At 32.6% G+C, this 26,745-nt stretch overlaps 1 protein-coding gene and 2 long non-coding RNA genes across 4 annotated transcripts in view; 1 reads left to right on the plus strand and 2 right to left on the minus strand.

Moving 5' to 3' along the window:
* The first annotated feature begins 529 nt into the window (after positions 1-529).
* Positions 530-8,627, plus strand: LOC105212233 (uncharacterized). Its single transcript, XR_008471545.1, has 3 exons — positions 530-2,348; positions 4,398-4,558; positions 7,667-8,627. It is a non-coding gene; the product is annotated as an uncharacterized LOC105212233 (long non-coding RNA).
* Positions 5,001-26,745, minus strand: part of LOC128922323 (uncharacterized) — a 115,889-nt gene continuing 94,144 nt past the window's right edge. For both annotated transcript variants that reach the window (XR_008471546.1, XR_008471547.1), the window contains one exon: positions 5,001-8,029. This is a non-coding gene — a long non-coding RNA (uncharacterized LOC128922323). The remainder of the gene's footprint in view (positions 8,030-26,745) is intronic.
* LOC105212237 (innexin inx2) lies at positions 10,643-24,052 on the minus strand. Its single transcript, XM_011184103.3, has 2 exons — positions 22,216-24,052; positions 10,643-11,593 (listed from the first exon to the last, which is right to left on the minus strand). The coding sequence occupies exon 1, from the start codon at positions 23,324-23,326 to the stop codon at positions 22,229-22,231; it is 1,098 nt and encodes a 365-aa protein (XP_011182405.1). The 5' UTR covers positions 23,327-24,052; the 3' UTR covers positions 10,643-11,593; positions 22,216-22,228.

Genomic DNA, 26,745 nt, shown 5'->3' on the forward strand with positions numbered 1-26,745 from the left:
GATGTAATTTTTTTGGGGAAGTGGGCGTGGCCAGCCCCTACTAAGATTTTTGTACATATCTCGCAAACCAATAGAGCTATATAAACCAAACTTTCTGCAGTCTTTTTTTTAGTCACTTCTTAATACAGTCCAAAAACGAAAGAAATCAGATCATAACCACGCCCACCTGCCATACAAAAGTTAGGTTGAAAATTACTAAAAGTGGGTTAACTCACTAATGAAAAACGTCAGAAACACTAAATTTCACATAAGAAATGGCAGATGAAAGCTGCACTCAGATTTTTTTACAAAATTGAAAATGGGAGTGGCGTCGCCCACTTATGGGTCACAAACCATATCTCAGGAACTACCCGACCGATTTCAATGAAACTTGGTTTGTAATAGTTTCCTTGCATCCCAATGATATGTTGTGAAAATAGGCCAGATCGCTTCACAACCACGCCTACTTCCTATATACCAGAACTTTGAAGACGATCTGAATCGTTTACTTTACAATATATAAAGTAAGTACTAAAGAAGATATCGGTGCAGAACTTTGCACAAATACTATGTTAATAGTGTGGCAGCCCCATTCTAAAAATCGCCGAAATCGGACCATAGGTTTTTAAGGCCCCATATATCGAACACGAGGACCTCGGTGCTTCTAACCTAATATTATGGTTTCCAACTTTCAATGGATTTTATACGAATATGTGGGTCAAATTGTGTATTATATAATATAAATAAAGTTAAATATGTAAATTGCGAGAGTATAAAATGTTCGGTTGCACCCGAACTTAGCCCTTCCTTACTTGTTTATTTTTATTTTTTACTTTTTGTTGCTTTTTCATACTATTCGTACATTTTCTTAATGAATGTGCACTTGCCTGTAAATATAAGTATGATCATAAGTACATATCTACGTAATATTTCATTTAATCCATTTATCTTACCTTTTTTTGTATGTTACTAATGACAGCTGGAATACAGGTGTCATTTAAGAAAGTAGAACCTTTCACTTTTCTTAGAGTTTAGCAAACTTTATATTATCTGTATCACTAAGAGCCTTATGATACGACAAAGGGCTTGGACTCTGTGATAAAGTTCTTAAGCCAGTCCATTCACTTCACTGTTATTCATTTTATGTGTGTCCCCACTAAAACCCGCTATCAACCACCCGGAAGGTACCCGCTTTCAATGGTCCCAAGGTTGTCTCTGCTAAGAGGACAAGGTGAGGATTTTATGAAGCAGTGCGTTCAGAGACGACCAATGTAAAAAGGGAGTCTCCCAACCGACACCTACCACATCAACTTAATGATAACGGAAGGAGAACGTACTCTAAGGCCTGCCAGGGTTTTAACAGGATGGAGACAGTCTCGGCACTTCTAAAGGGTTTCACCCCACCATACGCAAGTGGCGGAATACGTCGACCACCAGGTCAAGCTGCAACCAAATCCCAAAAATATTAAACCTAAATCGTTGTCCATGTCTGGTCCGGGTCCGTAAAGAGTTTTAAAGGCCATAAAGGCGGTAGATCATTTACCGTTAGTTGACCTACCTTACATCCCCATCTAGATCCTTATACCAGAGTAAAGAATTTGTTCGCTATCAGGTTGCTTTCAGAAATATTCAAAATGGCCTAAGAACTTTATTTCAAACTGCTAAAACGAATAAGAAATAATTATGTAGAACTCTCCAACCGTTTAAAACTCGAGCATGATTTCGAGATCTTTATAAAATTAATACATATTTCTCTATATGACAATAGATTCTCATTGTAATAATATTCTAGATCATATAGAAAATTGACTGTCGAGAAAAAGCGAATGACCAACTACGTTATAGCCACTGCTCGCATTTTTTTTAGCATGTTTTATAAAACGGTTCTCCCATATAAGCTTTAAACCTTGTAAATTCTTGAAACCTTATAAATTTATACTACAATCAATTTTTATACTTAATACATATAATGAACATTGACATAATAGCTTTATAAAAAAATTATTTATATAGTATAGATTATGATTTGTTCAACAAAACTTCATAAATTTTGTAAATATTAGCATTTCGTGACTTTTCCCAAAACTGAAAATTCGCTGAAAATATCTTCATATTTACAAAACAACCACATATTTTCAGATAGTGAATTCTTACAAAGTACTGTTGTACATACATATGTACATATGTATATGTACTTTCATTGCTGACTAGTATTTCACTATTTATTTACTTTTTCAGTTTTATCCATTTTTTTTCTTCCAAAAAACATATTTATACGCATGCGCAACTTCAGACAACTTAATCAGCGAATACCTACATGCTCACTGAACACTGTCAGTAATTTAAATGGAAAGTTACAAGACAAATAAGTAAATAAATATTTAAATTCATAAAGTTCAACACACTTTGCAATGAAAATGAAAAAAAACAAAAATATTTTTATGAGCATTAGGGATGTTCGTTTATATTCGAATAGTTACAAAGGTCTTTCATATAACTTAAGGGGTTAGGTGGGTTTCAGAGGCTAAAAACAAGGGTATTTTTACAATTTTTTTTAATATACAATCATAAACTAAAGACTGTTGACACGAGTTTTGTTCTAACAGAATTTTGGATAAGAAAAACGTGTAAGTACTTTCCCTGTATTGTCAGCACTATTGTGATATACCACCAAAACGCCCACAAGATTTACGAAATCAGCACTCCTCTGGTAGTACTTACTATCAGTAGTGTCAGCACTATTTTAGTATACCATAACGTCCACAAGATTTACGAAATCAGTACTTCTATGACTATGATCAGTACTACTCTGGTAGTACTTACTCTCTGTAGTGTCAGCACTATTTTGGTATACTACAATGTCCACAAGATTTACAATACTAAAAATACCAACACTGTCGATAGTTTCAAAGCCAACTATAGAAAACATTGAATTAGTTGACTATTGATAGTTCTGCAACTCTATGGATGAAATAATATGCTTATTAAAGGAGGATATCCATTGAGGATAATTTTACATTTTTTTTTTTCAAAAAGTATACACAAATATGATTTTTAACCCTAATCGAATGCTGCTAATTATACATGACGTAGAAATTAATTGAGGGGGTAACCATTTAATTGGTTAGGTGGGTTTCAAGGGCTAAAAACAAGGGTATTTTTACATCTTTTTATTTTATTATATGTATGTATGTGATTGGCGTTGCAACCGCTTAGCCGGTTATAGCCGAATCGACGATAGTGCGCCACCTGTCTCTCTCCTTCGCAGTTCGGCGCCAGTTGGAGATCCCAGTTGGAGATTATTATATACAATCATATATTTCATTTAAGCATGTCAGCCGTAGCAAAGGTATATGTTTAAACAGTATTTTGTGAAATTTTAATTCAAAAATTTTGAAAACCCATGGCGTGTTCAAAAAAAGGTCTTGCGGTGGACATCATAACTGATGATTGGTTCATCCAAAATCAATAAACCGAAAATATTTCGATAGTACATGCATAGATCTAGTTAATGAACGAAGAAAAAAGGAAAATATTAAAATTTGAATTTTAGACAGATTTTGAACAAACAAACTCACTTTTTTCGTAAAATTGTTGCCATATATCGGTTCAAAAGATATAGTAATGACAATATAAAAAAATCCTTCTCTTAACATATTACTCGAATTGTATTGATATTTCCCAATAATATTTTAAACATTTTGCAGTATTTAATAAGACAATAAAATGTTGTTTTTCAAATTTTGAAACCCACCGAACCCCTTAAGCTAGGTTAGTTCAGGTTAAGTGTTTGTCAATTGACGCACCTAGGCCTTTGGGAGGGCCATTGTAACATCACCGATACTGGGATCCCCTCACACTATTAAGCCATCTTTGAACCACCCTGTGGTCTTGATAAAGTGAAATAATTCATGTCGTAAGCTTGCCGAGAGCTTTCAAACTTTAGCTGAAAGTGTTACAATTATTTGAAGCTTAATATTCCGATGAGTGATTTCACTTTTATTTATTTAAGATAGACAGAACTAATTGAAATATATGATAATAACTGAATTAATGTTAGATCCCTTAGAAATGATAATGTTCATCAAATCGTGAACAAATTCTCTAGAAACTCTTTGAAACAAAATATTCTCTTGCAGCTATGTATGTATTTAAATTAATTAATAGTAATTTTAATTTTCCATTTAGGACATCCCTAACGCCACATAAAACATTAAATGTTTACTTAAAAACTTTGTTTACTTTACTAAAAAAATAAAACAAATAAATGCAGACCAAAAAAAAAGAAAAAAAACCGGCGCACAAATTAAAAAGTCATAAAGATAAATAAACCCAAAAAAGTCAAAATTTTTTTAACATATTCTTCTCTTTTCAACAACTACTTATCGCAACACGTGGACACCTACAAATGTCATAAGGAAAACGTCGTCGCCCAGCGCTCGGCGATACGACTCCACGTTATTGGGCTGGATTATGAATTTCGATATGGATTACGTGCCGTCGCCAGGAAGATGAAACGCCAAGTCAACATGACCGCAAGCAAATAAACACACAACGAGACTGAAATGCATACATATATGTGAGTACACAAACACATAAACAGACAAACAATAAAATATTTCAATTTCTAAAATACTTTCAATGAATACATAATCAGTTGTATTTAGTTATATTTGTGTAAGTGTACACTTGCTAGGTGATACCAATATGTTTGAGGAGCCCTCTTTCTACTCTTCTCCTTCTGCACTTGGTCTCTTGATAGTATGAGTATGAGATGCAAAGATCAGATATCACATTGTGATGCATTGCCGCACGTTGTGGCGAGATAAAATCGCATATCTACACACATTTGATTTTGCTTTTGCTTTTGTATTTGTATTTGTAGCGCTTTGCGCGCGCCGCCCGCACCCATTTTTTGTTAATATTTTTGATATTTATTATTGTTGTCTGTCTTTTTTTTTTGTTATTTTGACAGAATGAGTGACGGCGCATGCTTTATGCCGCCAATGTTGCAACATTTATTTGTTTTTGTTTTCTTTTGTCGGGTTTTTGTCTATATTGGAGATAACGCTCTGAATGCACTAATTTGCTGCAATGCGTGCTTAGGCACATGCGATGCAAAAGTAAACAAAATATTTGATTACACAATGCACATGAGGACTTCCATGAATACTATTATAGTACCAATTCAGCATATGGGTAGGAAATTGGTGGTAAAAAATGTTTTCTGAAAAAAATTTTGATATGAATTTTTTTGGCGCGCAGCGATTAATTTCATTTATAATTTCATTAAATTTAATATCAATATACCACATCTAAATTGATCACTATCAAGCTGCTGCTGAATAGCTGAATTCAAATTTTCACCTAAGACCATAGGCATAAAATCCGTCTTTACAACTTAAACACAAATTGTTTAAAGATTCTCTTCTACTGCCTGTCTATTTTTGTATGTAAAGTGCTTACACTCTTCTTCTTTAGTAAAATTTAGGGGTAAGGAAGCGGTACGGGATTTTGAAAAATATTTCATAATTAAGCTCATCACATGGGGTATTCACCCATATACATATTCGGATTTAAAATTCAGCAAATTCTGTCATTCAGCAGCGCAATGAAACTAGATTTAAAAAAATCCATTTTTGACGCTGCTGAATAGCTGAATTCCAAATCTGTTGCAATTGGCTTAAAGCCTATAGGTGAGGCTGAAATACAAAATTTTTAGAAACTTTCTACATCCATTTCTAACATCAACAGTTGTGTGTGAAGGGCAGAAGAGTTCTTTTTAATTTATATAATATTAGAAGGGAACAAGTAAGGAAAGACTAAGTTTGGGTACAACCGGACTCTCGCAATTTTGTATTTCATTTTGTTAAGATAACACACAATTTGGCCCATATATTCGGCATAAAGTACAATAGAATAACGAAAATCATCATATATACTATATGAGGGCTGAGGTAATTTCTGAACCGATATCACTCATTTACACCACCTATAGCCCAGACAATACGCTCACTTAATTTTGCTAAGATATCTCACATATTAGCCGATATATGCGATATAAAGCCCATCGGAAGTTTGATAATCTGAAAAGTATATGGTAGCTAGGGGAAGTTAGGACTCGATTATAACCATTTTTTGTACAGAGACACACTATTAGAAGAAAAAAAACCCCTTTGAATTAAATTAAGATATCTGAGAGATTTAACGATATTTTCGGTGAAAAATTACCCGAAGGCACCGAGTTCTTCATGTTCGATATCCGGGGTCTTGAAAAGTCATAGTCCGATTTCGACAATTTTTTCACAAGTGATGCCACAGATCATATACAGTATTTGTGTAAAGTTTTATTTCGCTATCTTCATTGGTTCCTTATCTATATATTATAAAGTGAAGGAATGAGATGGAGTTCCAAATTGATATACATGGGAAGTTGTCGTGGTTGTGAACCGATTTCATTCCATTCCATTTTCCACACGTGTCATCAGGGTGTCAAGAAAATAGTATATACCGAATTTCATTCGAATCGGTCGAGTAGTTCCTGAGATATGGTTTTTGACCCATAAGTGGGCGATGCCACGCCCATTTTCCATTTTTTAAAAAAGCCTGATTGCAGCTTCCATCTGCCATTTCTTCTGTAAAATTTAGTGTTTCTGACGTTTTTCGTTAGTCAGTTAACTCACTTTTAGTAATTTTCACCCTAACCTTTGTATGGGAGGTGGGCGTGGTTATTATCCGATTTCAACTATTTTCATGGCGTGTGGTGGGGCACGTAAGAGAACCGACTGCAGAAAGTTTGGTTTATATAACTGTATTGGTTTGAGAGACTTATGTGAGGGCGGGACTACATGTACTTCCCCAAAATAATTAAACCCAAATATGCCCGGCCTAGTGCGATCCTTATTAACAAATTTTACTTTTACAATTACTATTTATGGCACAGTTATGACTCTTTATGTGTTTTCGATTTTTGTGCCATTTTGTGGACGTGACAGTGATCCGATTTCGCCCTTTTTCAATACCAACCTCTTCAGGGTGCCAAGGAAGGTACTAAAGTTATCCGGACAGACATCCGGATTTCAACTCGTTTCGTCATCCTAGCTTTTCTTCGATAACTTCATAATAAATATGAAATGAAGCTTCGCACACAATTTTAAAATTTTTGCTGAAGGGAGTATTTCTTAACTTTGATAATTTGGTTGGCAACCCTGCATTTATTATGTTTATACTCGTTGTATAAATTGCTTAAATTTTTTGCAAAATGTTGCTGAGAAAGAATTGTTAAATAAATATTGAAATGTTAAATGTAGGCAACCCTATTGTTACACTGATGAACTATTCATAAATAGCTTAAATTTTTTCCAAAGCATTTTTTCTGTGTACCATTTAAAGTTCTAGCCATAAATAAACATATAAACTGTGCAACTTGGCAACCCTATAGTTTTTATACTCATATTATATTATATGGAATGTATATTGTAGATAGATACAATAATAACAACAACAAATAATTGCTTGCCATTGCACCTTTCAATAGAAAAAAGGTTCGTAGACCTCAGAGAGGGCAATCAGGGTTAGTGAAGCGCCGCTTTCCTTCAATTTGAAAATTTCCAAAATGTTGATTTTATTTATGTATTTTTTTTTTTGTTTTTCTTGTAATATGCTTGTTTACACCTTTTCTTTGCAGAGAGCCAAGGGCGGCACCACCATTCGCTGAACTCATCCATTTATTTTGTTCACCTCCGAAAATGGATTAGAAATTTGCTTTTTGCACCCAGTGAAGTGGAGAGCTCAATAGGAAAACTAGAGCAGTTTTGTACGTATGTGTTGTTGTTGTATTTATTGTAAATTTGAATTAGTAAATATCATCTTGTTTGCTGGGGTCTGTTGACAACACACCAGGTTACGACACCTGTTTTGTGGGCGCTTCGGAAGTGGTGTGTTGTTACTGCCAAGAGCAGTACGACTTTCTGACCCAGCCATTTTGCTTCAGCTGTTCATTGCGCTTTTCTGTGCTGCCCTTATGCATTGTAAATTAACGCCAGATATTCTGTAAAATGCAAAAAAATGCATATAAAAACTGCAAATAAAAAATATGAAAATTTTCAATAAAAAAATTGTTTTATTGAAAAAGTAAGGTAGCAACGCAAAGCTTTATTAGCGGTAGTAAGTATAAACAACATTTTTTGAAACTTATTTGTTGAAATAAATACATTTTGGTGGATATTTCCCTAAAAATACGAGATTTGCAATACATTTTTAATTTTAAAAAATCACTGATAACATCTACATTACAGTTTCTTAGATACGTTTGTAGAGCATGCGATTCTGCAGATTTCGAAATTTTTAGATCTTCCCTAGGACCAACGGTTCAAAAGTTATTCGCATTTTTGTGTTTCGCAGCTACCTACTTCCTGCTCCTGGTCGCCTGGTAGAAATCCCGGATTTTCGCAAAAATTTGAAATGCACTTTTATGGCAGCGGCGCCGGCAGAGCCCCGGAGCTGCGCGCAGGTGTTGCATATGTAAAGGGGCATATGTGGCAACCGGATGGCGGATATGGCGGGACCGGAAGCTGTCGCCGGCCGGAAACCGGAAACGTAAATTAACGGTCCCTACTTCCGGTTATGAAGTGAACCGGAAGTGAAAAACCGGAAATGTCTGACCGGAAGTGCCACCTCATAACCGGAAGTGGGGATTGCTTCCGGTTATGAGGTGGCACTTCCGGTCAGACATTTCCGGTTTGCCTCATAACCGGAAGTATAATACCGGAAGTGCCACCTTATAACCGGAAACGGGAATTGCTTCCGGTTATGAGGTGACACTTCCGGTCGGTCATTTCCGGTTCCGGTTTTCCACTTCCGGTTCACTTCATAACCGGAAGTAGGGACCGTTAATTTACGTTTCTGGTTTCCGGCCGGCGACAACTTCCAGTCCCGCCATATCCGCCATCCGGTTGCCACATATGCCCCTTTGCATATGCAACACCTGCGCGCAGCCCCGGGACTCTGCCGGCGACGCTGCCATAAAAATGCATTTTAATTTGCAGCGAAAATCCAGGATTTCTACCAGGCGACCAGGAGCAGGCAGTAGGTAGCTGCGAAACACAAAAATGCGAATAACTTTTGAACCGCTGGTCCTAGGGAAAATCTAAAAATATCGAAATCTGCAGAATCGCATGCGCTACAATCCTATCTAAGAAACTGTAATGTAGATGTTACCAGTGATTTTTAAAAATTAAAAATGTATTGCAAATTGCGTATTTTTTACAAAATGCTTGTTAAAATGACCTTTTCTTTTACGTTAGGGTCTTGAAATTTGATGAGGCAACATTTCCAAGTATTCTACATTTATTCCATAGTAAAAATTTTAAAATTTGCCCCAAAATTTCAATAAATATGCAGTATTTAGTATGCAGTTTACATACCAACTTACCCAGCGTTTTCTTGACTCAGGGTCTAAAGAGTAGAGCAGGAGTAGCTTTAAGCTTTTATTGTACGCTAAAATTATCGTCAAATGTTTTTTTTTTTTCAGAAAATTCTTTAAATAATTACGCATTTGTTTAGTATTGAAATTCAGTTGTTCTTCTTTATTCAAATGTTCGTCTTTCATAATAATTAACTTAATTATTATCTAAAAAAATATATATATATGTATGTGTATATATAAAATGCATTTATTATCGTGCTACTAACAAAAAAATAGCATAACTCAAAACTGCTTACTACACAGTGTAGTTGGCATGCTGCACACACATTTTTTGTTATATATCAACGCCTTTTATACATTCTTATACAGCTATATATAGATTTACCGTTATTGCTTCTGAGTCTTTAGTTTTATATATATTTAATTTAAATGTCAAATAATTAAAATTATAACTAAAATGAAAGTAGCATAATATTTTTAAAAGTAAATACATATATATATATATATATATTATTTTAAAAGCGCTTACGGGCTAATTACGGAAAAAAATCATATTTTTCTGTGCTTACATCATAATTTAGTATGTATGAGAAATTTCTATAAAAAAAATAATAATTAATTCAAATCGCTTCACTTTTTTATAAAAAAAAAAAATTATTAAAAAAAATCAAAAAATTGCGCTAAAATTAAATATGAAACTATTTTCGGTTTTTTTTTTTGCTTTAAATTATAAAAAAGGGTTTTGTAAATACAATCGCTTACATTTACGAAAAATAATTTCAAAATTTAAAATAAAATAAAAAAAATTTAAATTTCAAAAAAAAAATTCAAAAAAAATGAAATTTTAAATAAAAAAATTTCAAAACAAAAAAATGTTAATATAAAAAATAAAATAATTATATTAATTTTAAAGTAAATAATTTTCAATAAGCAGTTTTTGTTGTTGGTTTGTTTGTTTGTTGGTAGAAGCAGTATGCGTTACTTCGTCAAAATATTCTCCTCACTGTTCTCTTTACTTTGCTTAGTAGTTTTAGTTTTTTTGTATAGAATTGTTATGTTGATGATTGCTATCATGTATGTGTGTGTGTGTTTGCAAATGTCTTTATAAGCATTGTAACTGTCCTCACTCTAACCACTCGCCACAGTGGCGTGTGTTAATCGCTAGCAGTATCAGTAATAATATTATAAATTTCTTAATCAATGATCACAACTCTTATTTTAATATGTATGTATATATTTATAAAAGAAAAAAAATAAAAAATTGAATGCTTCATTTAGTATTTTCGATTTTTTTTCTCATTTGTTGTTTTTATATTTATTTTTGTCCTTTTTTGTAAGTGTATATGAAAATGTCTAGTTTTTAGTGCTTTCCTCTTCGTACTCTCTCTCATTAGCAAAAAAATAGCAAAGCAAATAGATTTGAAATTCTTCTAAAGCTACTCAACTCCTGTATAAAAAACGTTTTTAATATTTTTTTTAGTTAAAAAATCGTTTTTTTGTTTTTGTTTTTGTTTTTTAGAATGTTAACTTTACGCATTTTGATTTGTAGGCATTTTGCTTTAAATGGAGTGTTTTTGTTGCATTTGTAATTTTTTACTTTCTTTCGATATTTTGTAGACTTTGCGTTTTTTTTTCTTGTTATTTCTCCCATTTTCAGTTACAGCTATGTTATTTATGTATAATTATTGCTTAACCGTTAAAACATCCGTATACATACATACTAGAGGTGTAAAATATGTAAAATTCGCGTCTTTTTTATCGAAATTAATTTTTATTCTATTTTAGGCATGTCACAGCTGGTCTCTACGCCACCTACACTACAAAGCTCTTACAAGCCGGTAGGCAGTGTGTAGTGTCACGCTGTGACATACCCTAATGTGGCTGTAACGCAAAGGAATCTCATCTCAAGTCTGTTTGTCTGTGTCTGTCTGTCTGTGTGTCTGTTTGTGTATACAAATGACTGAGCGGTGTATAAGTGTATGTTCGTGTCTTTCGTGTAAAAACTATTTAATTTTTTACTTTTTATGTGCGTTCTGTATATTTGTGTGTGTGTGTCGTTCTCTTGCAATTGCTTACAGATATGTATGTGTGTTGCTTGTAGATTTTGTATATGGTGCTGGAGGATGTTGAAGCATCTTCGTTTAGTATTCAGTGGCACTCACGTTGCTATTCGCACAAAAGAAGGGGCTGTAATGAGAAAGAAAAATAAATAACTAATTAAAATTTATTATAGATTCAGAGTATTTTTTAAAATATTTAAAAATTTTCGAAAAAAAAAAATAAAATTTTTGAAAACAAAATATTTTAAATTTTTCAAAAAAATTTATAATTTGTAGAAAGTTTTGAATAAAAATTGAAATTTTTGAGAAAAATATTTAAATTAAAAAAAAATATTTTAAATTTTCGAATAAAATTTTTAATTTAAAAAATTAATTTTAATTTTCGAAAAATAAATTTTAAATTTTTGAAAACAAAATATTTTAAATATTTCAAAAATATTTAAAATTATCGAGAAAAATATTTAAAATGTTCAAAAAAAAGTTTTTAAATTTTCCGAAATAAAAATTTATAATTTGTAGAAATTTTCGAATCAAAATTGAAATTTTCAAGTAAAATATTTAAAATTTTCGAAAAAAAATTTTAAATTTTCGAATAAAATTTTTTAATTTAAAAAATTAATTTTAATTTCGAAAAATAAATTTTAAATTTTTGAAAACAAAATATTTTAAATATTTCAAAAATATTTAAAATTATCGAGAAAAATATTTAAAATGTTCAAAAAAAAAGTTTTTAAATTTTCGAATAAAATTTTTAAATTTAAAAAATTAATTTTAATTTCGAAAAATACATTTTAAATTTTTGGAAACAAAATATTTTAGATTTTATTAAAATTTTCAAATAAAGAAATTTTTAAATTTTCGAATAAAATTTTTAAATTTAAAAACTTAATTTTAATTTTCGAAAAATAAATTCTAAATAAATTTTAGATTTAATTTGTAGAAATATTCCAATAAATATTGAATTTTAATGAAAAATATTTAAAATTTTCGAAAAAAAAATTTAAATTTGTAGAAATATTCAAATAAAAATTGAAATTTTAAAGAAAAATATTAAAAATTTTCGAAAAAAAAATTTTAAATTTTCGACTAAAATTTTTAAATTTAAAAACTTAATTTTAATTTTCGAGAAATAAATTCTTAATTTTTGAAAACAAAATATTTTAGATTTTTTTAAAATACATATTTAAAATTTCCGAAGAAAAATTTATAAATTTGTAGATATTTTCGAAAAAAAATTGAAATTTTCGAAAAAATAATTAAAATTTTCCACAAAAAAATTTTAATTTATAAAAATTAATTTTAATTTTCGAAAAATAAATTCTAAATTTTCGAAAACAAAATAATTCGATTTTTTTCAAATATTTATAATTTAAAAAAAAAATAATAATTTATAATTAGTATTAATTTTAGAATAAAATTTTTAAATTAAAAAAATTTGATTTTAATTTTCAAAAAATAAATTCTAAATTTTTGAAAACAAAATATTTTAGATTTTTTTCAAATATTTAAAATTTCCGAAAAAATATATAAAAAATTTTTAATTTCCGAATTTATAAAAATTAATTTTAATTTTCGAAAAATTTTTAATGCATTTTTTCTAAAATTTTGCGCAAAACTATTTTATTTATTAAATATTTCATTACCTAAAGTTAAGCCAGTCTATTGCTAAGCCATTCATTAATTAACGCCTATTATTCAGAAAACTCAATAAATAATGGTTTATTTTGTCAAGCAAAGAAATATTTTTTTCCGTACTATTAATGAGTGATGACGCAATTGCTGGCATTTATTTTACTTATATTCTTAATGGCAATCAATAAATTGCTTATATTTTGTACTTCTATTTGCATATTTAATTATTTAAGCTCAAATATCTTACAGCTTGTGGTCGTGCTTGACCTATTGAAAGTGCGTTACGAAATTCTCAAAAATTCTGTATTCTCAATTCACCCAATAAGCAAGCTTATTATTTGAGTATAAACAAAATATTTCACAGCAGATCTGTTTTTTATTTGGATAGCTTACAATTACTGTCGCGCTTAAGTGTAGAATTATGTGGCGCCTATAAAATCGAGAACGAGCGCTAATAGGTATGTAAGCGTTCTATGCAAAAGTGGCTCAACGTACAGTATATTCCTATAAATATATACATATTAATTATTTACATATAAATTTATTTTCAGTTCTGAAAATATTTACGTTACCTATTTATTGATAGTTTTGTTTATTATATTGTATATTTTTTAATTTTTCTACGCTGCTGAATAGCTAAATTCAAATTTCTTAACAATTGCGTTAAAATTGCCCATCTGTAAGGCTAAAATATAAATTTTTATAAAAAAATTAAAACCATTCCTTCCCCATAAAGTTCACCAAATATCCATGGGAAACATCCTACTACTTTTTTCTAGGTGCCTGGCAGAATGTCAAATATTTGCTTTCAAATGCTGAAGCGCTTCCTGCAGATCATCGAAATAAGCAAGTTATGACATTCTACCCGGCACACAGTAGTAACAGCAAGATACCACAGGAGTAGAACATCGACATTTTGCAATATATCATCATTAACTAATCACCTGAGATATATACCAATTCATTAAGATTTTAAATTCAGTGGTTCAGCAGCGCATTAAAATTAGGTTTAAGCACTTAGGTGCACTTTTCACCACAAATGGTGAGTTTAGTAATATATTTCATTTACTACTGATTCTTAATCCTCAATATCGAAATTTGAATTTCTAATAATGAAATCTTCTATAGGTAACAAAATTTTATTTTGTAAATTTTCTAAGCAAATCGAGTATACTAAGCGAATGAATGCACTGGAAGAATACGCCCTATAGACATTCCTGTAATTTAAAAACTAATAATATTTCGACTCCTGCTGTCGTCCCATCATGCCATTACTAATTAAGAGCATACCCTACTGCTTACTTCGGGTACCTGCTAGAATAATTACAAGTTGTCTGCAAATATGATTTTTTTTCGGGCTAAAAAAAGAAAAACCAGGATTTACATGCGAATTTGTGACATTCTTCCAGGCTCCCACGAATGAGTAGCAGGGTGCCACAGAATCATCCTTTGAACTGGTTAGGGATTTTACCAATATTGCGTATTTAATCCGTCACAAGGGCTATACACCCACATTCTCACATTTGAATGTGAAATTCACCCATTTAGCAGCGCAGTGAAATCGAATTAAGCAGAACGGTGCGCAATTTAGGGAATATGGATGGATAATACCATAAAAATATACTCCTTTTGCAGTATTGTATTAATACACAATATCGAAATTGGAATTTCCAACAAACGAGACGTGCATTGGCATAAACGGTGCACACCCACCTTCATTATTTAAACAATAAAGCAATATTTCGCTCATTTTTCGTCTTTCCAGCACTCGCATACTAGTAGGGTACACATTTTTTAGGGATAAATCGAATACGCTGCTGAATAGCACCATTCCAGTCGTTCCTTAATGCATGATTGGTCCTTAAACTGAACTTTACTGCGCTGCTAAATGGCTGAATTTTTAAATCTGAATATATGGGTATATAGCCTATACGAGTAGCTAAAAAATGGAGTGGCGGAAAAAAATGTGCCAGTGGTGTAAAATTAACCAATAATCGTCATTGATTTTGGTATTAACTACCAATTATGCTATATGCACGTAAATATTTATGTATCACATATGCCCCCCTATTTGCACACTCACCCGTTGAAACGCCATTGCAGTCGGACATGTCGTATAATTAACATTTAATTGATTAAATTAAAAACGCAGACAACCGAGCAACGATCAATGCGAGAGAGAGTGTACAATGGTGTGACACATTTGTCACTTGCGCTTTCATGCTGTTTCCCCCATTTGGGTTTTTTTTATTTTCTGCAACTGCAATGAGTCGGCATGCATGCATTCATAAGGAGATATGTGTGTATGTGTATATTTCTGCACTTAACAACACAAATGTTTCAGCGCGTTTCGTGGATTTCTCATTGATAATTTTTCACATCATTTAATGAGCTGTTCTTCCGTTTTTTGAGCAGTTCATTCATTAAACGGAAGTTGACTGGCAGAATATATGTAGGTTTGTAGAAAAGTGTATATGTGAGTACTATATCCGAAATGTATAGTGTGAATGAGCGCTTGTGCCTAATTTCCGCGCTGTCACTAATTAACGAATATTTAGCAAACAAAGTAAACAAACAAGTGGACCAAAAAAGCAAAAACAACAGCAACAACACAAACCGCAACAAAATTGTAGAACTGTTGCAATATATCAAGTATGTCACTATGCTGCTTTGGCGCGCTCATTGAGCTAAATTTGCTGATAATGAATGAAAGGCACGCAAGCGCTACATTTGGCACACAGACACACACACACACACACTCCAACAAACACTCGCATTCACTTGTGATAAATTAATCTACACTCTTAGCGCGTGTGATTCATGCAATCAACAGCGAGTGAAATGACAACAAAACAACAACAAATAAATTAATAAATACATTTATGATTGTGTACAAAAACAAAAAATATGCCAACAAGTGCTCACTGCTTTACTTGTATGACTTTTTTGTTTGAGATCAAGCCCAATCTAGAGCCCACTGCTCTATATAATATTTTTTATTGATATTATTTCTAAGCGCAGTGCCAAAAATTACTAAACCGAGTGCTATAAATAAATAAATGTTATCAAAAAATAAAATGTTTTTTTTTTTTATTATTTTAAAACACAGAAAAGAATAGAAAAGAAACACACATTTCCCAGACTCTAAGCAGTCGCTCATCACTTTCCGATAATGAAAATGGCGCTTGTAATTAAAAGTGTACGCTTTGTCAGCTGATAAACAGAGCACAAGATGAATGCTGCGTTGAAAAAAAAATAGAAACAACAATAAAAACAAAAAACCAACTGTATTTCCTCATAGAAAAAATTGAAATAATTTCAACAACGGAACGAAAAAGACTGTTTCCTACTATTTATGTCGCTGGAATTATAATTTTTTTTTTCCTTTTATATAAGAATAAAAAAACGATTTTTATTTTTGTTGAAAGCAGCCGCCAACGCGCTAGGCGACACAATTACACACAGTCATATCAAGAAATACATATATATATATATATATAATATATGCCGCTCGTTGATTGCCACAGATGCGCAGCGTACCAACTGGCATTGAGAAAAACTAACAGCCATAAGTCATTTGGCAAGAATTTTGTCAAGTGTTTTGTAATTGAAATTGAAATTGAAATGGAAATGTCACAGTGCCGCCGACGACGACGGCGACAACGACTATAAAATGATCTCAGCGAATTAGTTTTTTTTTGTTCAACACATGTGTTTCTTGTTGTTGCTATAGTCGCGCTATTAAATATTTATAATGTGTGCATGAACATAAAGTACAAGCTACAAGTACCCATTTAAGTGTTGATAAGATAGAGTAAATAAACAAATTTTACATCACTAATATGCAGATATATGTAGGTATATAAAATTTTATATATACACACAAATACATATATACTGTATATAATAAATGCTGGCAATTAGAAGGTTCACAGAAGGTTCGCAAAGAGGTTAATTGAAGTAGGCAGTTACTGCTTTTTATACGCTTATCGAAACCGTCACTTCTTGAAGTCGCAAAGAATTGAAAGCTTTAGGCTGTGTGCAGAGTGAAAGACAATGACATTTTTTTATGAGTATTGCAGTACTTCATACTTCATATTAACTAATTACTTTTTATGATTTTGTTTATCAAATAATTTATCAGCTGCCTGATTGAATTACTTATTTTCACTTCACTTTACTGTAAACCTATCCCTATTATTTTCGCACAAAATTAATTGCAAAAGTTAAAAAAAAAAAATAATATTATTTTCAGGATCATGTAATATTAATATTTTACGATTTCATTAATATTTTTCGTTCTAATTTCAGATGACTGATATCTATGACTATGAGGAAGAAAGCTCTTTCTGATATTGTGAGCCACTTATGGCATTGATTTTGAAGCAATCCTGGTGTGTATTAACTTTTTAATTTTAATTAATTTTTTTAAATTTATTTTTTATTTACTCAAACTGTGACTATATATATTTGCCTTGTCGGAAAAAATAAATTAATTAGAAATAAAATGTATTTTAATATTTATGACAAATTCAAAAACTTTACTGAGAAATCCACAATTTTCGAGAAATTGGTGATTCAAGATTTATAGATTTTATTTCGGTGACAGCGTATTTAATACATAATATACGGATGTGGTGTGGTTTTAAGTAAAAAGTCATAGTTATACAAATCTGACATTTTTTAAGAAATATTTTAATGACAGCTAAAGCCAAATATTTGGGTATCCAACTTTGAAGCTTTGAAATTGTTTAAAAATTCCGAGAAACATTGAAGAGATTGTATATTATATGTATTACTATAATTAAGGTACGAGTAATCAGCATAAGTTGCTGCGGTTAACGTCTATAGCAAACAAATGCAAAATACAAAAAACAAATTAAAATAAATAAACAATAATTATAAAAAAAAAAAACAAAACAGAAACAAGAAACAAAAATAAAAAAGCACAAAAAAAAATGTTGGAACAAATTTGCAAGTGAAATACCGATTAAGAGCAGTATTGTGTGTGTACACAACTTAGCTTATCACTGCTGTTGTTTTTTGTTAATGCTTAGTATTTTAGCTTTATATGTATTTTTAAATATTTTGAAAGCTTTTCAAAGTTATAACTGCATACTAACTGATATGAGAAATGAATTGAAAAAACAATTAGCAAGCAAATTATACTTGATAGTTACATACATACATTTATACATATTTATATATGATATATGTATGAAAGAATGTGAATATGATTATTCAAATGTATGTATATCTAATAATATTTATATTCATATTACTTAAAATAATGTGTTTTTAGGAATTGTGTAGAAATTAATAAAAAATTAATAAAAAATAAATAAAAATAAAAACAAATTAGTTTTGAAACGAAAAATTTATAATGTTACATTAAGCCTCGAGTCAATTTGAGATGTATTGAATTAAATTAATTTAGTTAAGATGAAACTTGTAGTCTCATACAATTTTGTCCAAAAATTTAGAAATTGTAGACGACGGATATAAATTAGTATAAAAATATAAATTTAATTAGACGACGGAATTAAATAAATATAAAGATTTCTATACAATTATAATACTATTCCTACTGAAACTATTTATTTTAGAAATATTATATAGACACCTTAAACCATTTGATTCGCAATATGCACCACTTAACGCTAACAATTAATCTTAGAACCACTATCTCAAATATTCGCACCTCTATAATATTAATTCTACATATAGTTCATTGAACGTGAAAGCAAATTGAAACATTCTACGATGCTAATTTATGGCGTAGAAAACACAAACGCCTACACAAAACTAAGAAATAAATTAACTACAAAAACACTTAAAGAATCTGTTGCCTAAAACTTTAAGATATGTAAGTTTATAGCGACCAAAATAAAATAAAAAAATAATAAAAAAAAATTAAAAAGGCAAAATTAAAAAAAAAAAAAATGAAAAAATATCCAAAAAATAATATAAAAATCGTTACAGTCTCACACCTTCGCATATAAATGACACTTCGACACAACGAAGACAAAATATGTAAGTGAGAATTACAAAAAAGGTAAAGTCCACAACGCTTCAAAGGTGGTGTTGAAGAATTTGGCGCTGCTACACGGGCTACCTAAAGACGAATTGGCTTGGCTGCGCAATACAGGTAGCCGAACACTTGATATCCAAGGTATACTGTTTACATATATTTCTGAAAATATATACAGAACTACATATATATCTAATTGCAGAGACAGTATGACCAAAAAAAAACCTGATATATGTATAACTACAAGTGAGCATGTATTGTATATATACATATGTATTTCAGACGAAGAAGTTTGCTGGCTAAGAAGTTGCTGGCTACTCCGACAGGTTTGCTTTAAGTAGTTAGCTGCATTTACATTTCTATATAGCTGTATACATACAAATATAACGACTTAAGACCTGTCTGCTGCGTGTCTTCTACACTTTTTTGTACGTGTCGAACCCTTTATACCCACATACAATGTGAGCTGGTAAAATTTGCATAAGAAAATGTTCAAGTTTTTTATTGCCTGCCACTTGCATTATTTATTTATTTTTATTTTTTGTTTCTTTCATTCTTCAGAGCGCTTTCTGGTTCGATAATGTTGCGGACTGACACAACTTAAAGCCATGAACTTGTTGCTACAAATTCTTTTTTACGTTTTTTTGAATATTTGTTACTGGTTTGTGCCATGAACAGAAAATTGCTCAAACAAAAAATGAAATAAATAAATAAAAAATTTAAACCAGCCTGTAAAACCAGTTTTTATACACACATACATATGTATATACATACATATAAATGACTAAAGGTATGTACAGGTATGTATGCAAAGGTGAAGAGCAGAGCGCAACTCGAATTTCACATGGAAACAGAATATTTCAGCAGTCGATGGTAGTAGGAACATGAAGAAGAAGTAGAAGAAGAAGTGGAAGGAGCGTACCAGCCGACAAACCAACGAACCAGCAAACCATCGAATCAGTGAAGCACTTCACTTAACTGCTCAAACGATACACGAATGCATGGCGAAGACAAAAGACAGTCAAAACGAAAATGTATAATGCATGCACACACATATACATATACATATATAATTATAAATGTAGATGAGCTTGCAATGCAGCTACAGCTATATGCATATTTAAGTGCCACCAATAAAGCCAAATTGCTTGGCGTAATTTGGGCAGCCATTCGTGAGCTAGCGAGCGTGCGGTAGTTTGAAACTAAAAGTTGCAGTTGCAACAAACCATCAACTACGGCGACGCATAGCAAGCTGCTGCTGGTATTTGCAAGAACAACAAAAACAGCTACATGCATGCTGGTGCAGAGGTGCGCAGCGCATGAGTAACTCGGCTGGATAATAGCACGATAGGGTTCACTGCGCCAAAAACACACACCGGCACTCACTGGCAGCCACCAACCATTGTAACCAAAGTAAAGCCAACGCTATTATGCGCATGCGCGCCGGCGATTATTGCAGCGCATTAGTGCTTGCAGCTTTTGCAATAAACAGCTGAGCAAACGCATTGTAGTTGTTGTTGTAGACATGAGTGTTTGTTGGTGGTGGATAGGTAGCACAGCAGGAAACACGTATGCACTGACGTGAGAGGCCAAAGTGCATAAAAGCTACCACAAAAAATGCTGCGTTGCACAATAAGAAAATACAAAAAATAGAAAAAATAATAAAAAAATTTAAGAAAATCATGAATGCAACGAAGAATATAAAAATAAAAGAAAAAAGCGAAAAATAAAATTTTTTCATATAAAAAAATTCAGCAAACACAACCCACAAGTTGTTGCTTGAGTGCGGCTCAATAAACGAAATAAATAAAAGTAAAAAGTGAAATAAAAGCACTCAAGCACATTGGGAGCTTCATATGCACACACACAGCCCAAACCACTCAATATGAAATTGCCGCTTGCTTGCTGGAGTTGCCCAGCTGTTGTTGTTGACTGGAGCGTAGTCAACGCTGCCGCCTTTTGCGTAACACCAGGGGTGACTCTTTTGTCTCTGCAATTATGGTGTTGCGCTGGTGTGCGTGAAACGCTTCATGCTGCCCTTGTATTGGTGTCGCATAAAATGCTGGCGCTGGTATTTGTGTATATCGCTCTCTTTAATACTGAAATTGATTGAGTGCAAACAATTTTTTGGGAGACTTTTATTTTTTTCGGAATTGTACGTTGTTTGACCGCGAAATAGATTAGTACTAAAAATACCCACTTGTGGATAAGTAGTATGGCACGGTAAGCATAAAGTGAATGAGAGTTGTGGTGGGGGTTTCAAGCTTAAATTAATAATTCGAATTTAAGCTTAGAACTCCAAGAAGTTAGGAAAGGAATGGGAAGTTAAAATAAAAACCACTGAACATCACAAAAATAATTTAAAATTATTAAAAAAAAAATTCTTAAAAAAAATTATTAAAAAAAAATATATTTAAAAAATGTGGATCCCACTAAAGCATGTTTACATAAGTTTTATTCAAAAAAATCTCAAAAAGAATCCATGATTTATTTTTGGTTTTGTTTACATTAGAATGAATACTTTTAAGACAGACTGTATGGATTTATTTGGTCTTTATTAGAAGGCTCCAAATTCTAAGATAAAATATATTCTCCCAAAAAAGCGCAAAAAATAGTATTCAAATATATATTCACAGAAATATGGGTCATTATAGTCCCTTTAAATATTATCCCACAAATATAGGGTCAGACAAATTGTTCTTATGTGAAGTTTTCTTCAATTCAAAAATAGACATGATGATTTCACATCATTTATCAAGAAGAACCCGGCCTTAAAAACTATCCTTTCTTTATATTCAGCATTCCCGATGGAATTTGAACCTTCAACCTAACGAGTACTAGTCATACAAAATCAAACCCCGCTACCCGTCCGAAAGCTAGCAAACCACGAAGCGCACCCAATAGTTGATAAGCCGACGGTTACTAAACCACATATAATGCATAAATACTGATAATTATGCAATTACTTATAAATATACTCATAATTGAAATACGTATAGAATAATAAAAATTTAAATGTCAACATCCACATAAAAATACAACAAAATACCCATAATTTGAAAGCCTAAACTAATTAAAGTACATACCCATTTGCGGCCACTAAGCGGCGAATTGTTCTTTGCTGCTCGAATGTTCGCCAATTTCACGCGCCAAATCCGCCATCACCTCCTTATAGATCAATGGATCGATATTTTTGCCCAACTGATACAGCAGGAACCAATCACCGATATTACATTTATTTGCCACAGCTTCGACCTCCTCACTCTCGGCCAAACGGGAACGGGCACGCAACAATAGTTGACGTAGTTTGGGTCCCATAATAACAGCCATACGATACACCAATGAAATGCCCGACAATATGCTCAAAATGATGAACCAGAACCATAGGAAAACGTAGATTTTCTCATTGACAATATTCAGCGGCAACACACAGAGACCGTCGAACTTTTGCACCGAACCAGATGGACCGTATTTGTGGAATGTACATTTGGTGACTTTGGGAAAGACACGCGCCATCGGATCGATACGTTCATCCGGTTCCATTTCGGTGAATTTCAATACATCACTGCCGTATGTAGAGAATTCACCATCCAAAAAGAAGTCCACAAAGAAGATCTGTCCAATCACATTGATGAAATTCAATGCCTCACAAACGAAGAAACGGAATGCATAGAAATTGTGACGATTCAAATTGTTGGAGAAATATTCGACCAAGATCTTCTTACGATCATTCTTGCACTCCTCATTCACAATGGGACTATTCAGATCCATAACCAACATTTTGAGGCGACCACCTTCCCATGACTTCCACAAATAACGTGGCACATAGAACATAATCGCCTGGAAGAAGAGCACGAAACATACCCACTGATAGTATTTGTGATATTTCACCTCGTCCACACCGTCTATATGCGAACCGACGCCCGGTTGTACAACATCATGGCCCGTATGGCCGGTCAAACGTTCCGGTACGGTGAATGTCGAGTAAATCCAACAATAGGTATCCATAACGCCGAGTGGTATCTCATCGACAATACAATCGATCGGATCACCGATATATTGACGCGAGGTGACGAGCAGCGAGAAGGCGATCAATATGATCACCGTCGCCTTGTAGTGCATGCGGAAGACATTGTTATCGATGCAGACTTGATCGATCTTCAGCAGCCCCTTGACGGAGCCGAATACATCAAACATTTTGACGGCTTACTGTTTACTAAATTTGAAAATCGGGAAAAAACGTTGTACCGTTATGTACGGGAATGTTGCGCGTAGTATTATTACGTAAAAAAGGCAGTAGAGTTTGGTGGTGCTATGGTAATACTAATTTCGTTGCAGTGTTGTTGTTGTTTTTTACTTTTTTACTTTTCTTTCCACACAATTGTGGCTCGTTGCGTTTATGGCAGTGACGATCAGTTTTGGTAAATTACGGAATTTCGTAGTTTTCACGCGCATAACACACAGTTCTTTTTTTTGTTGTTGTTGTTTAGAGTTTCTTCAGCCTACATTTGCCCTAAAGAATTCGCAAAACATTTTCGCTTACGCACAACATAGAATTGTTTACTTCACGTTAAATTGCATGGCTTTTTGTTTTATTTTTTTTCGTGTTATTTAACCTCGCGAATTTCCTTTCGACGGTGCGATATCGTGACACGCACAGCGTTTTGTTTAGTTAATTCACTGAATATTATTGAAACTCTTTCGTCGGGGTTCTATAAACATTTGCACACTTGCACTGAAGTATCGGCGGGGGGCCTGTCTGTCTGTTGTAATGACGCTTGTTGTTGCTCTGTTGTGCTTGATTGGTCCAAGCGCGTCTGTCCGTTGTACGTTGGAAGACACTTTCTGTATATTTTGTGTTTTGTAATTACGCCGTTGCACCGCGGCACAAAGCGTACACTTCGAATAGAAAATTAAAACTGTTTAGTAGATGGCGAGCACCAGCGGACGCTGATAGAAAGACACATCGAAAAAAGATGTATGTAAAAGTACCCACACACACACACTCATATGTACCATATAAGCAGCATAAAGCAGCGTCGCATTTGTGGAGTTTTGAGTTGTTTGCCAGCCGCAATTGAGTGGCTTGTGGCGGTGGTGTGCGTTGGTAGTAGTGTGAGTAGCTTGCGCTGGTGTGTGTAAAGCCACAGCTGATGGCACTCACTAATACACAAGCAAGTAACTGTGTAGCTGTGTATGCTTGTGTGCGTGCCGCGGTTTGCTACCGTGCTCCGCCGCTCTGTCGCTCTGCATTCAAGCCAGTTTTTTTGATTTTGGTTTTGATGTCAAAAGAGCAGGCTGCGCTTAAACGAGCGGATTACTTAGTTGCTTTGCGTGCTCTATCTCACGTTTTATGTATTGTATCTGTATCTATCTATGATTTGGCTTAAAAGATGCTCGCTGGAGCATTGTATCTCGCAGTTGCAAACTCGTTTTTATACCAGTTTTTGAGTTGAGTGCTTATTAAGCAAGGGTTTTTGTGGATGTTATTGAGTGCGCTGTAACATCCCTGCTTAGCTGCTGCATGCTACTTCGCTATGTGTAGCATGCATCTTCTTTGTATTATATGTATATGTATGTAAGTTGGTTTAGCTTTATTTCAAGCAGTACCTGTGTCGCGAAGGTGTTGCAAGAACAGGATTTATTTGGAGTTGAGCACACATATGCATATGTGGTTTGAAAATCACAGTGTTGCCACATATGTACATACTATGTTAGGGAGTAATATAAAACCTGATTTTGAAAAAATATCGTATCAGAAAAATATAAATCAAATGATAGAACTTTCTTATCTCAATATCCTTAGAAAAGTTAGCTTCATTTTTTTTATAAAAATTGTATGAATTAAAATAAATTTCAAAAGTCAGTTGAAAATATGTAAATTGAAATGAAATTAACATTTACGATTGTATGAAATGCTTGAACTATGTGTGTATACTTAAAGTCATTTCAAAGCAGCATTCCAAGAAATTCTAAAAGCAATATGGACAAGAATCCAGGGGGTATTAAACCGTATGATCAATGCCGGCCGAACCAAAGCTTATCTATTTATAAAATATTTCTCCTAACCATTCCTATAAGTGCTCCAGCTCTGAAAGTATTCGATGCAGTACCCGCTGGTGGAAGCCGAGGAAGAGGGAGACCTCCACTCCGATGGAAGGACCAGGTGGAGAGGGACCTGGCTTCGCTTGGAATAACCAATTGGCGCCAAATTGCCAGAAGGAGGGATAAGTGGCGCGCTGTTTTGGACTCGGCTATAACCGCGTAAGCGGTGTCTACGCCAGTCAAGAAGAAGATTCCTAATAATTAAAACCCCAAGATTATTTCTCCTCTTTGACCCATCTATAACACTGTACTTGGCAAAGTATTTTTTGATATGTAAAATTTGTATATTTTTTTCGAAGATCCGACTTTGACCCTTCATATCATCTACTATAGACATATATAGCGAGGAAATACACCATTAAATTAAAAGCAAAATGTAATTATATCCATATTTTGGATATCTTAGCAAACTGTGTATCCAGTTTTTTTTACTTATGACTCAATCTCGCGGAAAAAAATAGTTTGGTCCAATACCCAGAAAAAATGTCCATTTTGCCGTATAGTGTTATCGAAGATGATCAAAATATTGCGTATTAATATCAGAAAGGAATATGAATGATTGGTATAAGTATACATTTCTTCCCAATTTTCAAAAACATCAAAGATATATCTATATATAATATTGAAATAATACCACAACCTCGGATCATTTTATTGTCTTTCTATATTTAGAGAAATTTTCAAATACTATGAGGTTAACGAAATTTATTTTAAAAAAATCAACGGGTTTTTGAGCAAAATAACATTAATAAATTTGTAACATCTTACATTATAGGTTAATAAAAATTGAGGAATTTCCAGTCTTATAATCCAAGGATTCAATTCAGCAATAAAATTTTAATTGAAAAGTTCCCGCCATTACCTATTTTTTATTTGTTTATACTATTTACGATTTTTAACATTTTATACTTAGGAAACCAGTTTTGCAAATGTAGTTGATCATTAAAATATAGTTGATCATTAATGTAGTTGATATTAAAATTTCAATTGAGCCCGCCAGAATAAATCAATATGAAATCATAATGATATCGACAAAGAATATGGAATTAGGTGAAAATCGACATTCCTTAATTATTAACCCCGTTAGGATTATTTTCAATAATAATTATTTTTTTTTTTTAAATTATTATGCAATATTTGTGAATAGAGTTTAATCGCCCACCACTTCGCTACAGTTAAAAAATAAAAAGTGTAATTAAATCAGTTAAAAATTCAACAAAAGAGTGGCAACCATTGAAACCCCATCTTGCTTATCTAAATTTTTATATATTTTCTTCCATCTCACTAGCCACTTTACTGACATGTCAGACGAAAGAACTTATCTCTAAAGAGTTCTACTGGTTGTAGCTTATCTTTATGTATACATACACATCGGTATATATATATGTATATGAGTATGTATGCAGGTATTCATGTGGAAATATCTGTGATGCATTGAGTTGAAAAAATTCCTGGAAGTATGTTGCACGAACAGCAACAACAATGGTAACATTGTGGTACAGATATACATA

Source organism: Zeugodacus cucurbitae, chromosome 5, assembly GCF_028554725.1.
Source record: "Zeugodacus cucurbitae isolate PBARC_wt_2022May chromosome 5, idZeuCucr1.2, whole genome shotgun sequence".
In the NCBI taxonomy this organism is placed as follows: domain Eukaryota; kingdom Metazoa; phylum Arthropoda; class Insecta; order Diptera; family Tephritidae; genus Zeugodacus; species Zeugodacus cucurbitae.

Excerpts from the sequence above, each read along its gene's own strand:
- LOC105212237 (XM_011184103.3), bottom strand. The coding sequence starts at position 23,326 with ATGTTTGATGTATTCGGCTCCGTCAAGGGGCTGCTGAAGATCGATCAA.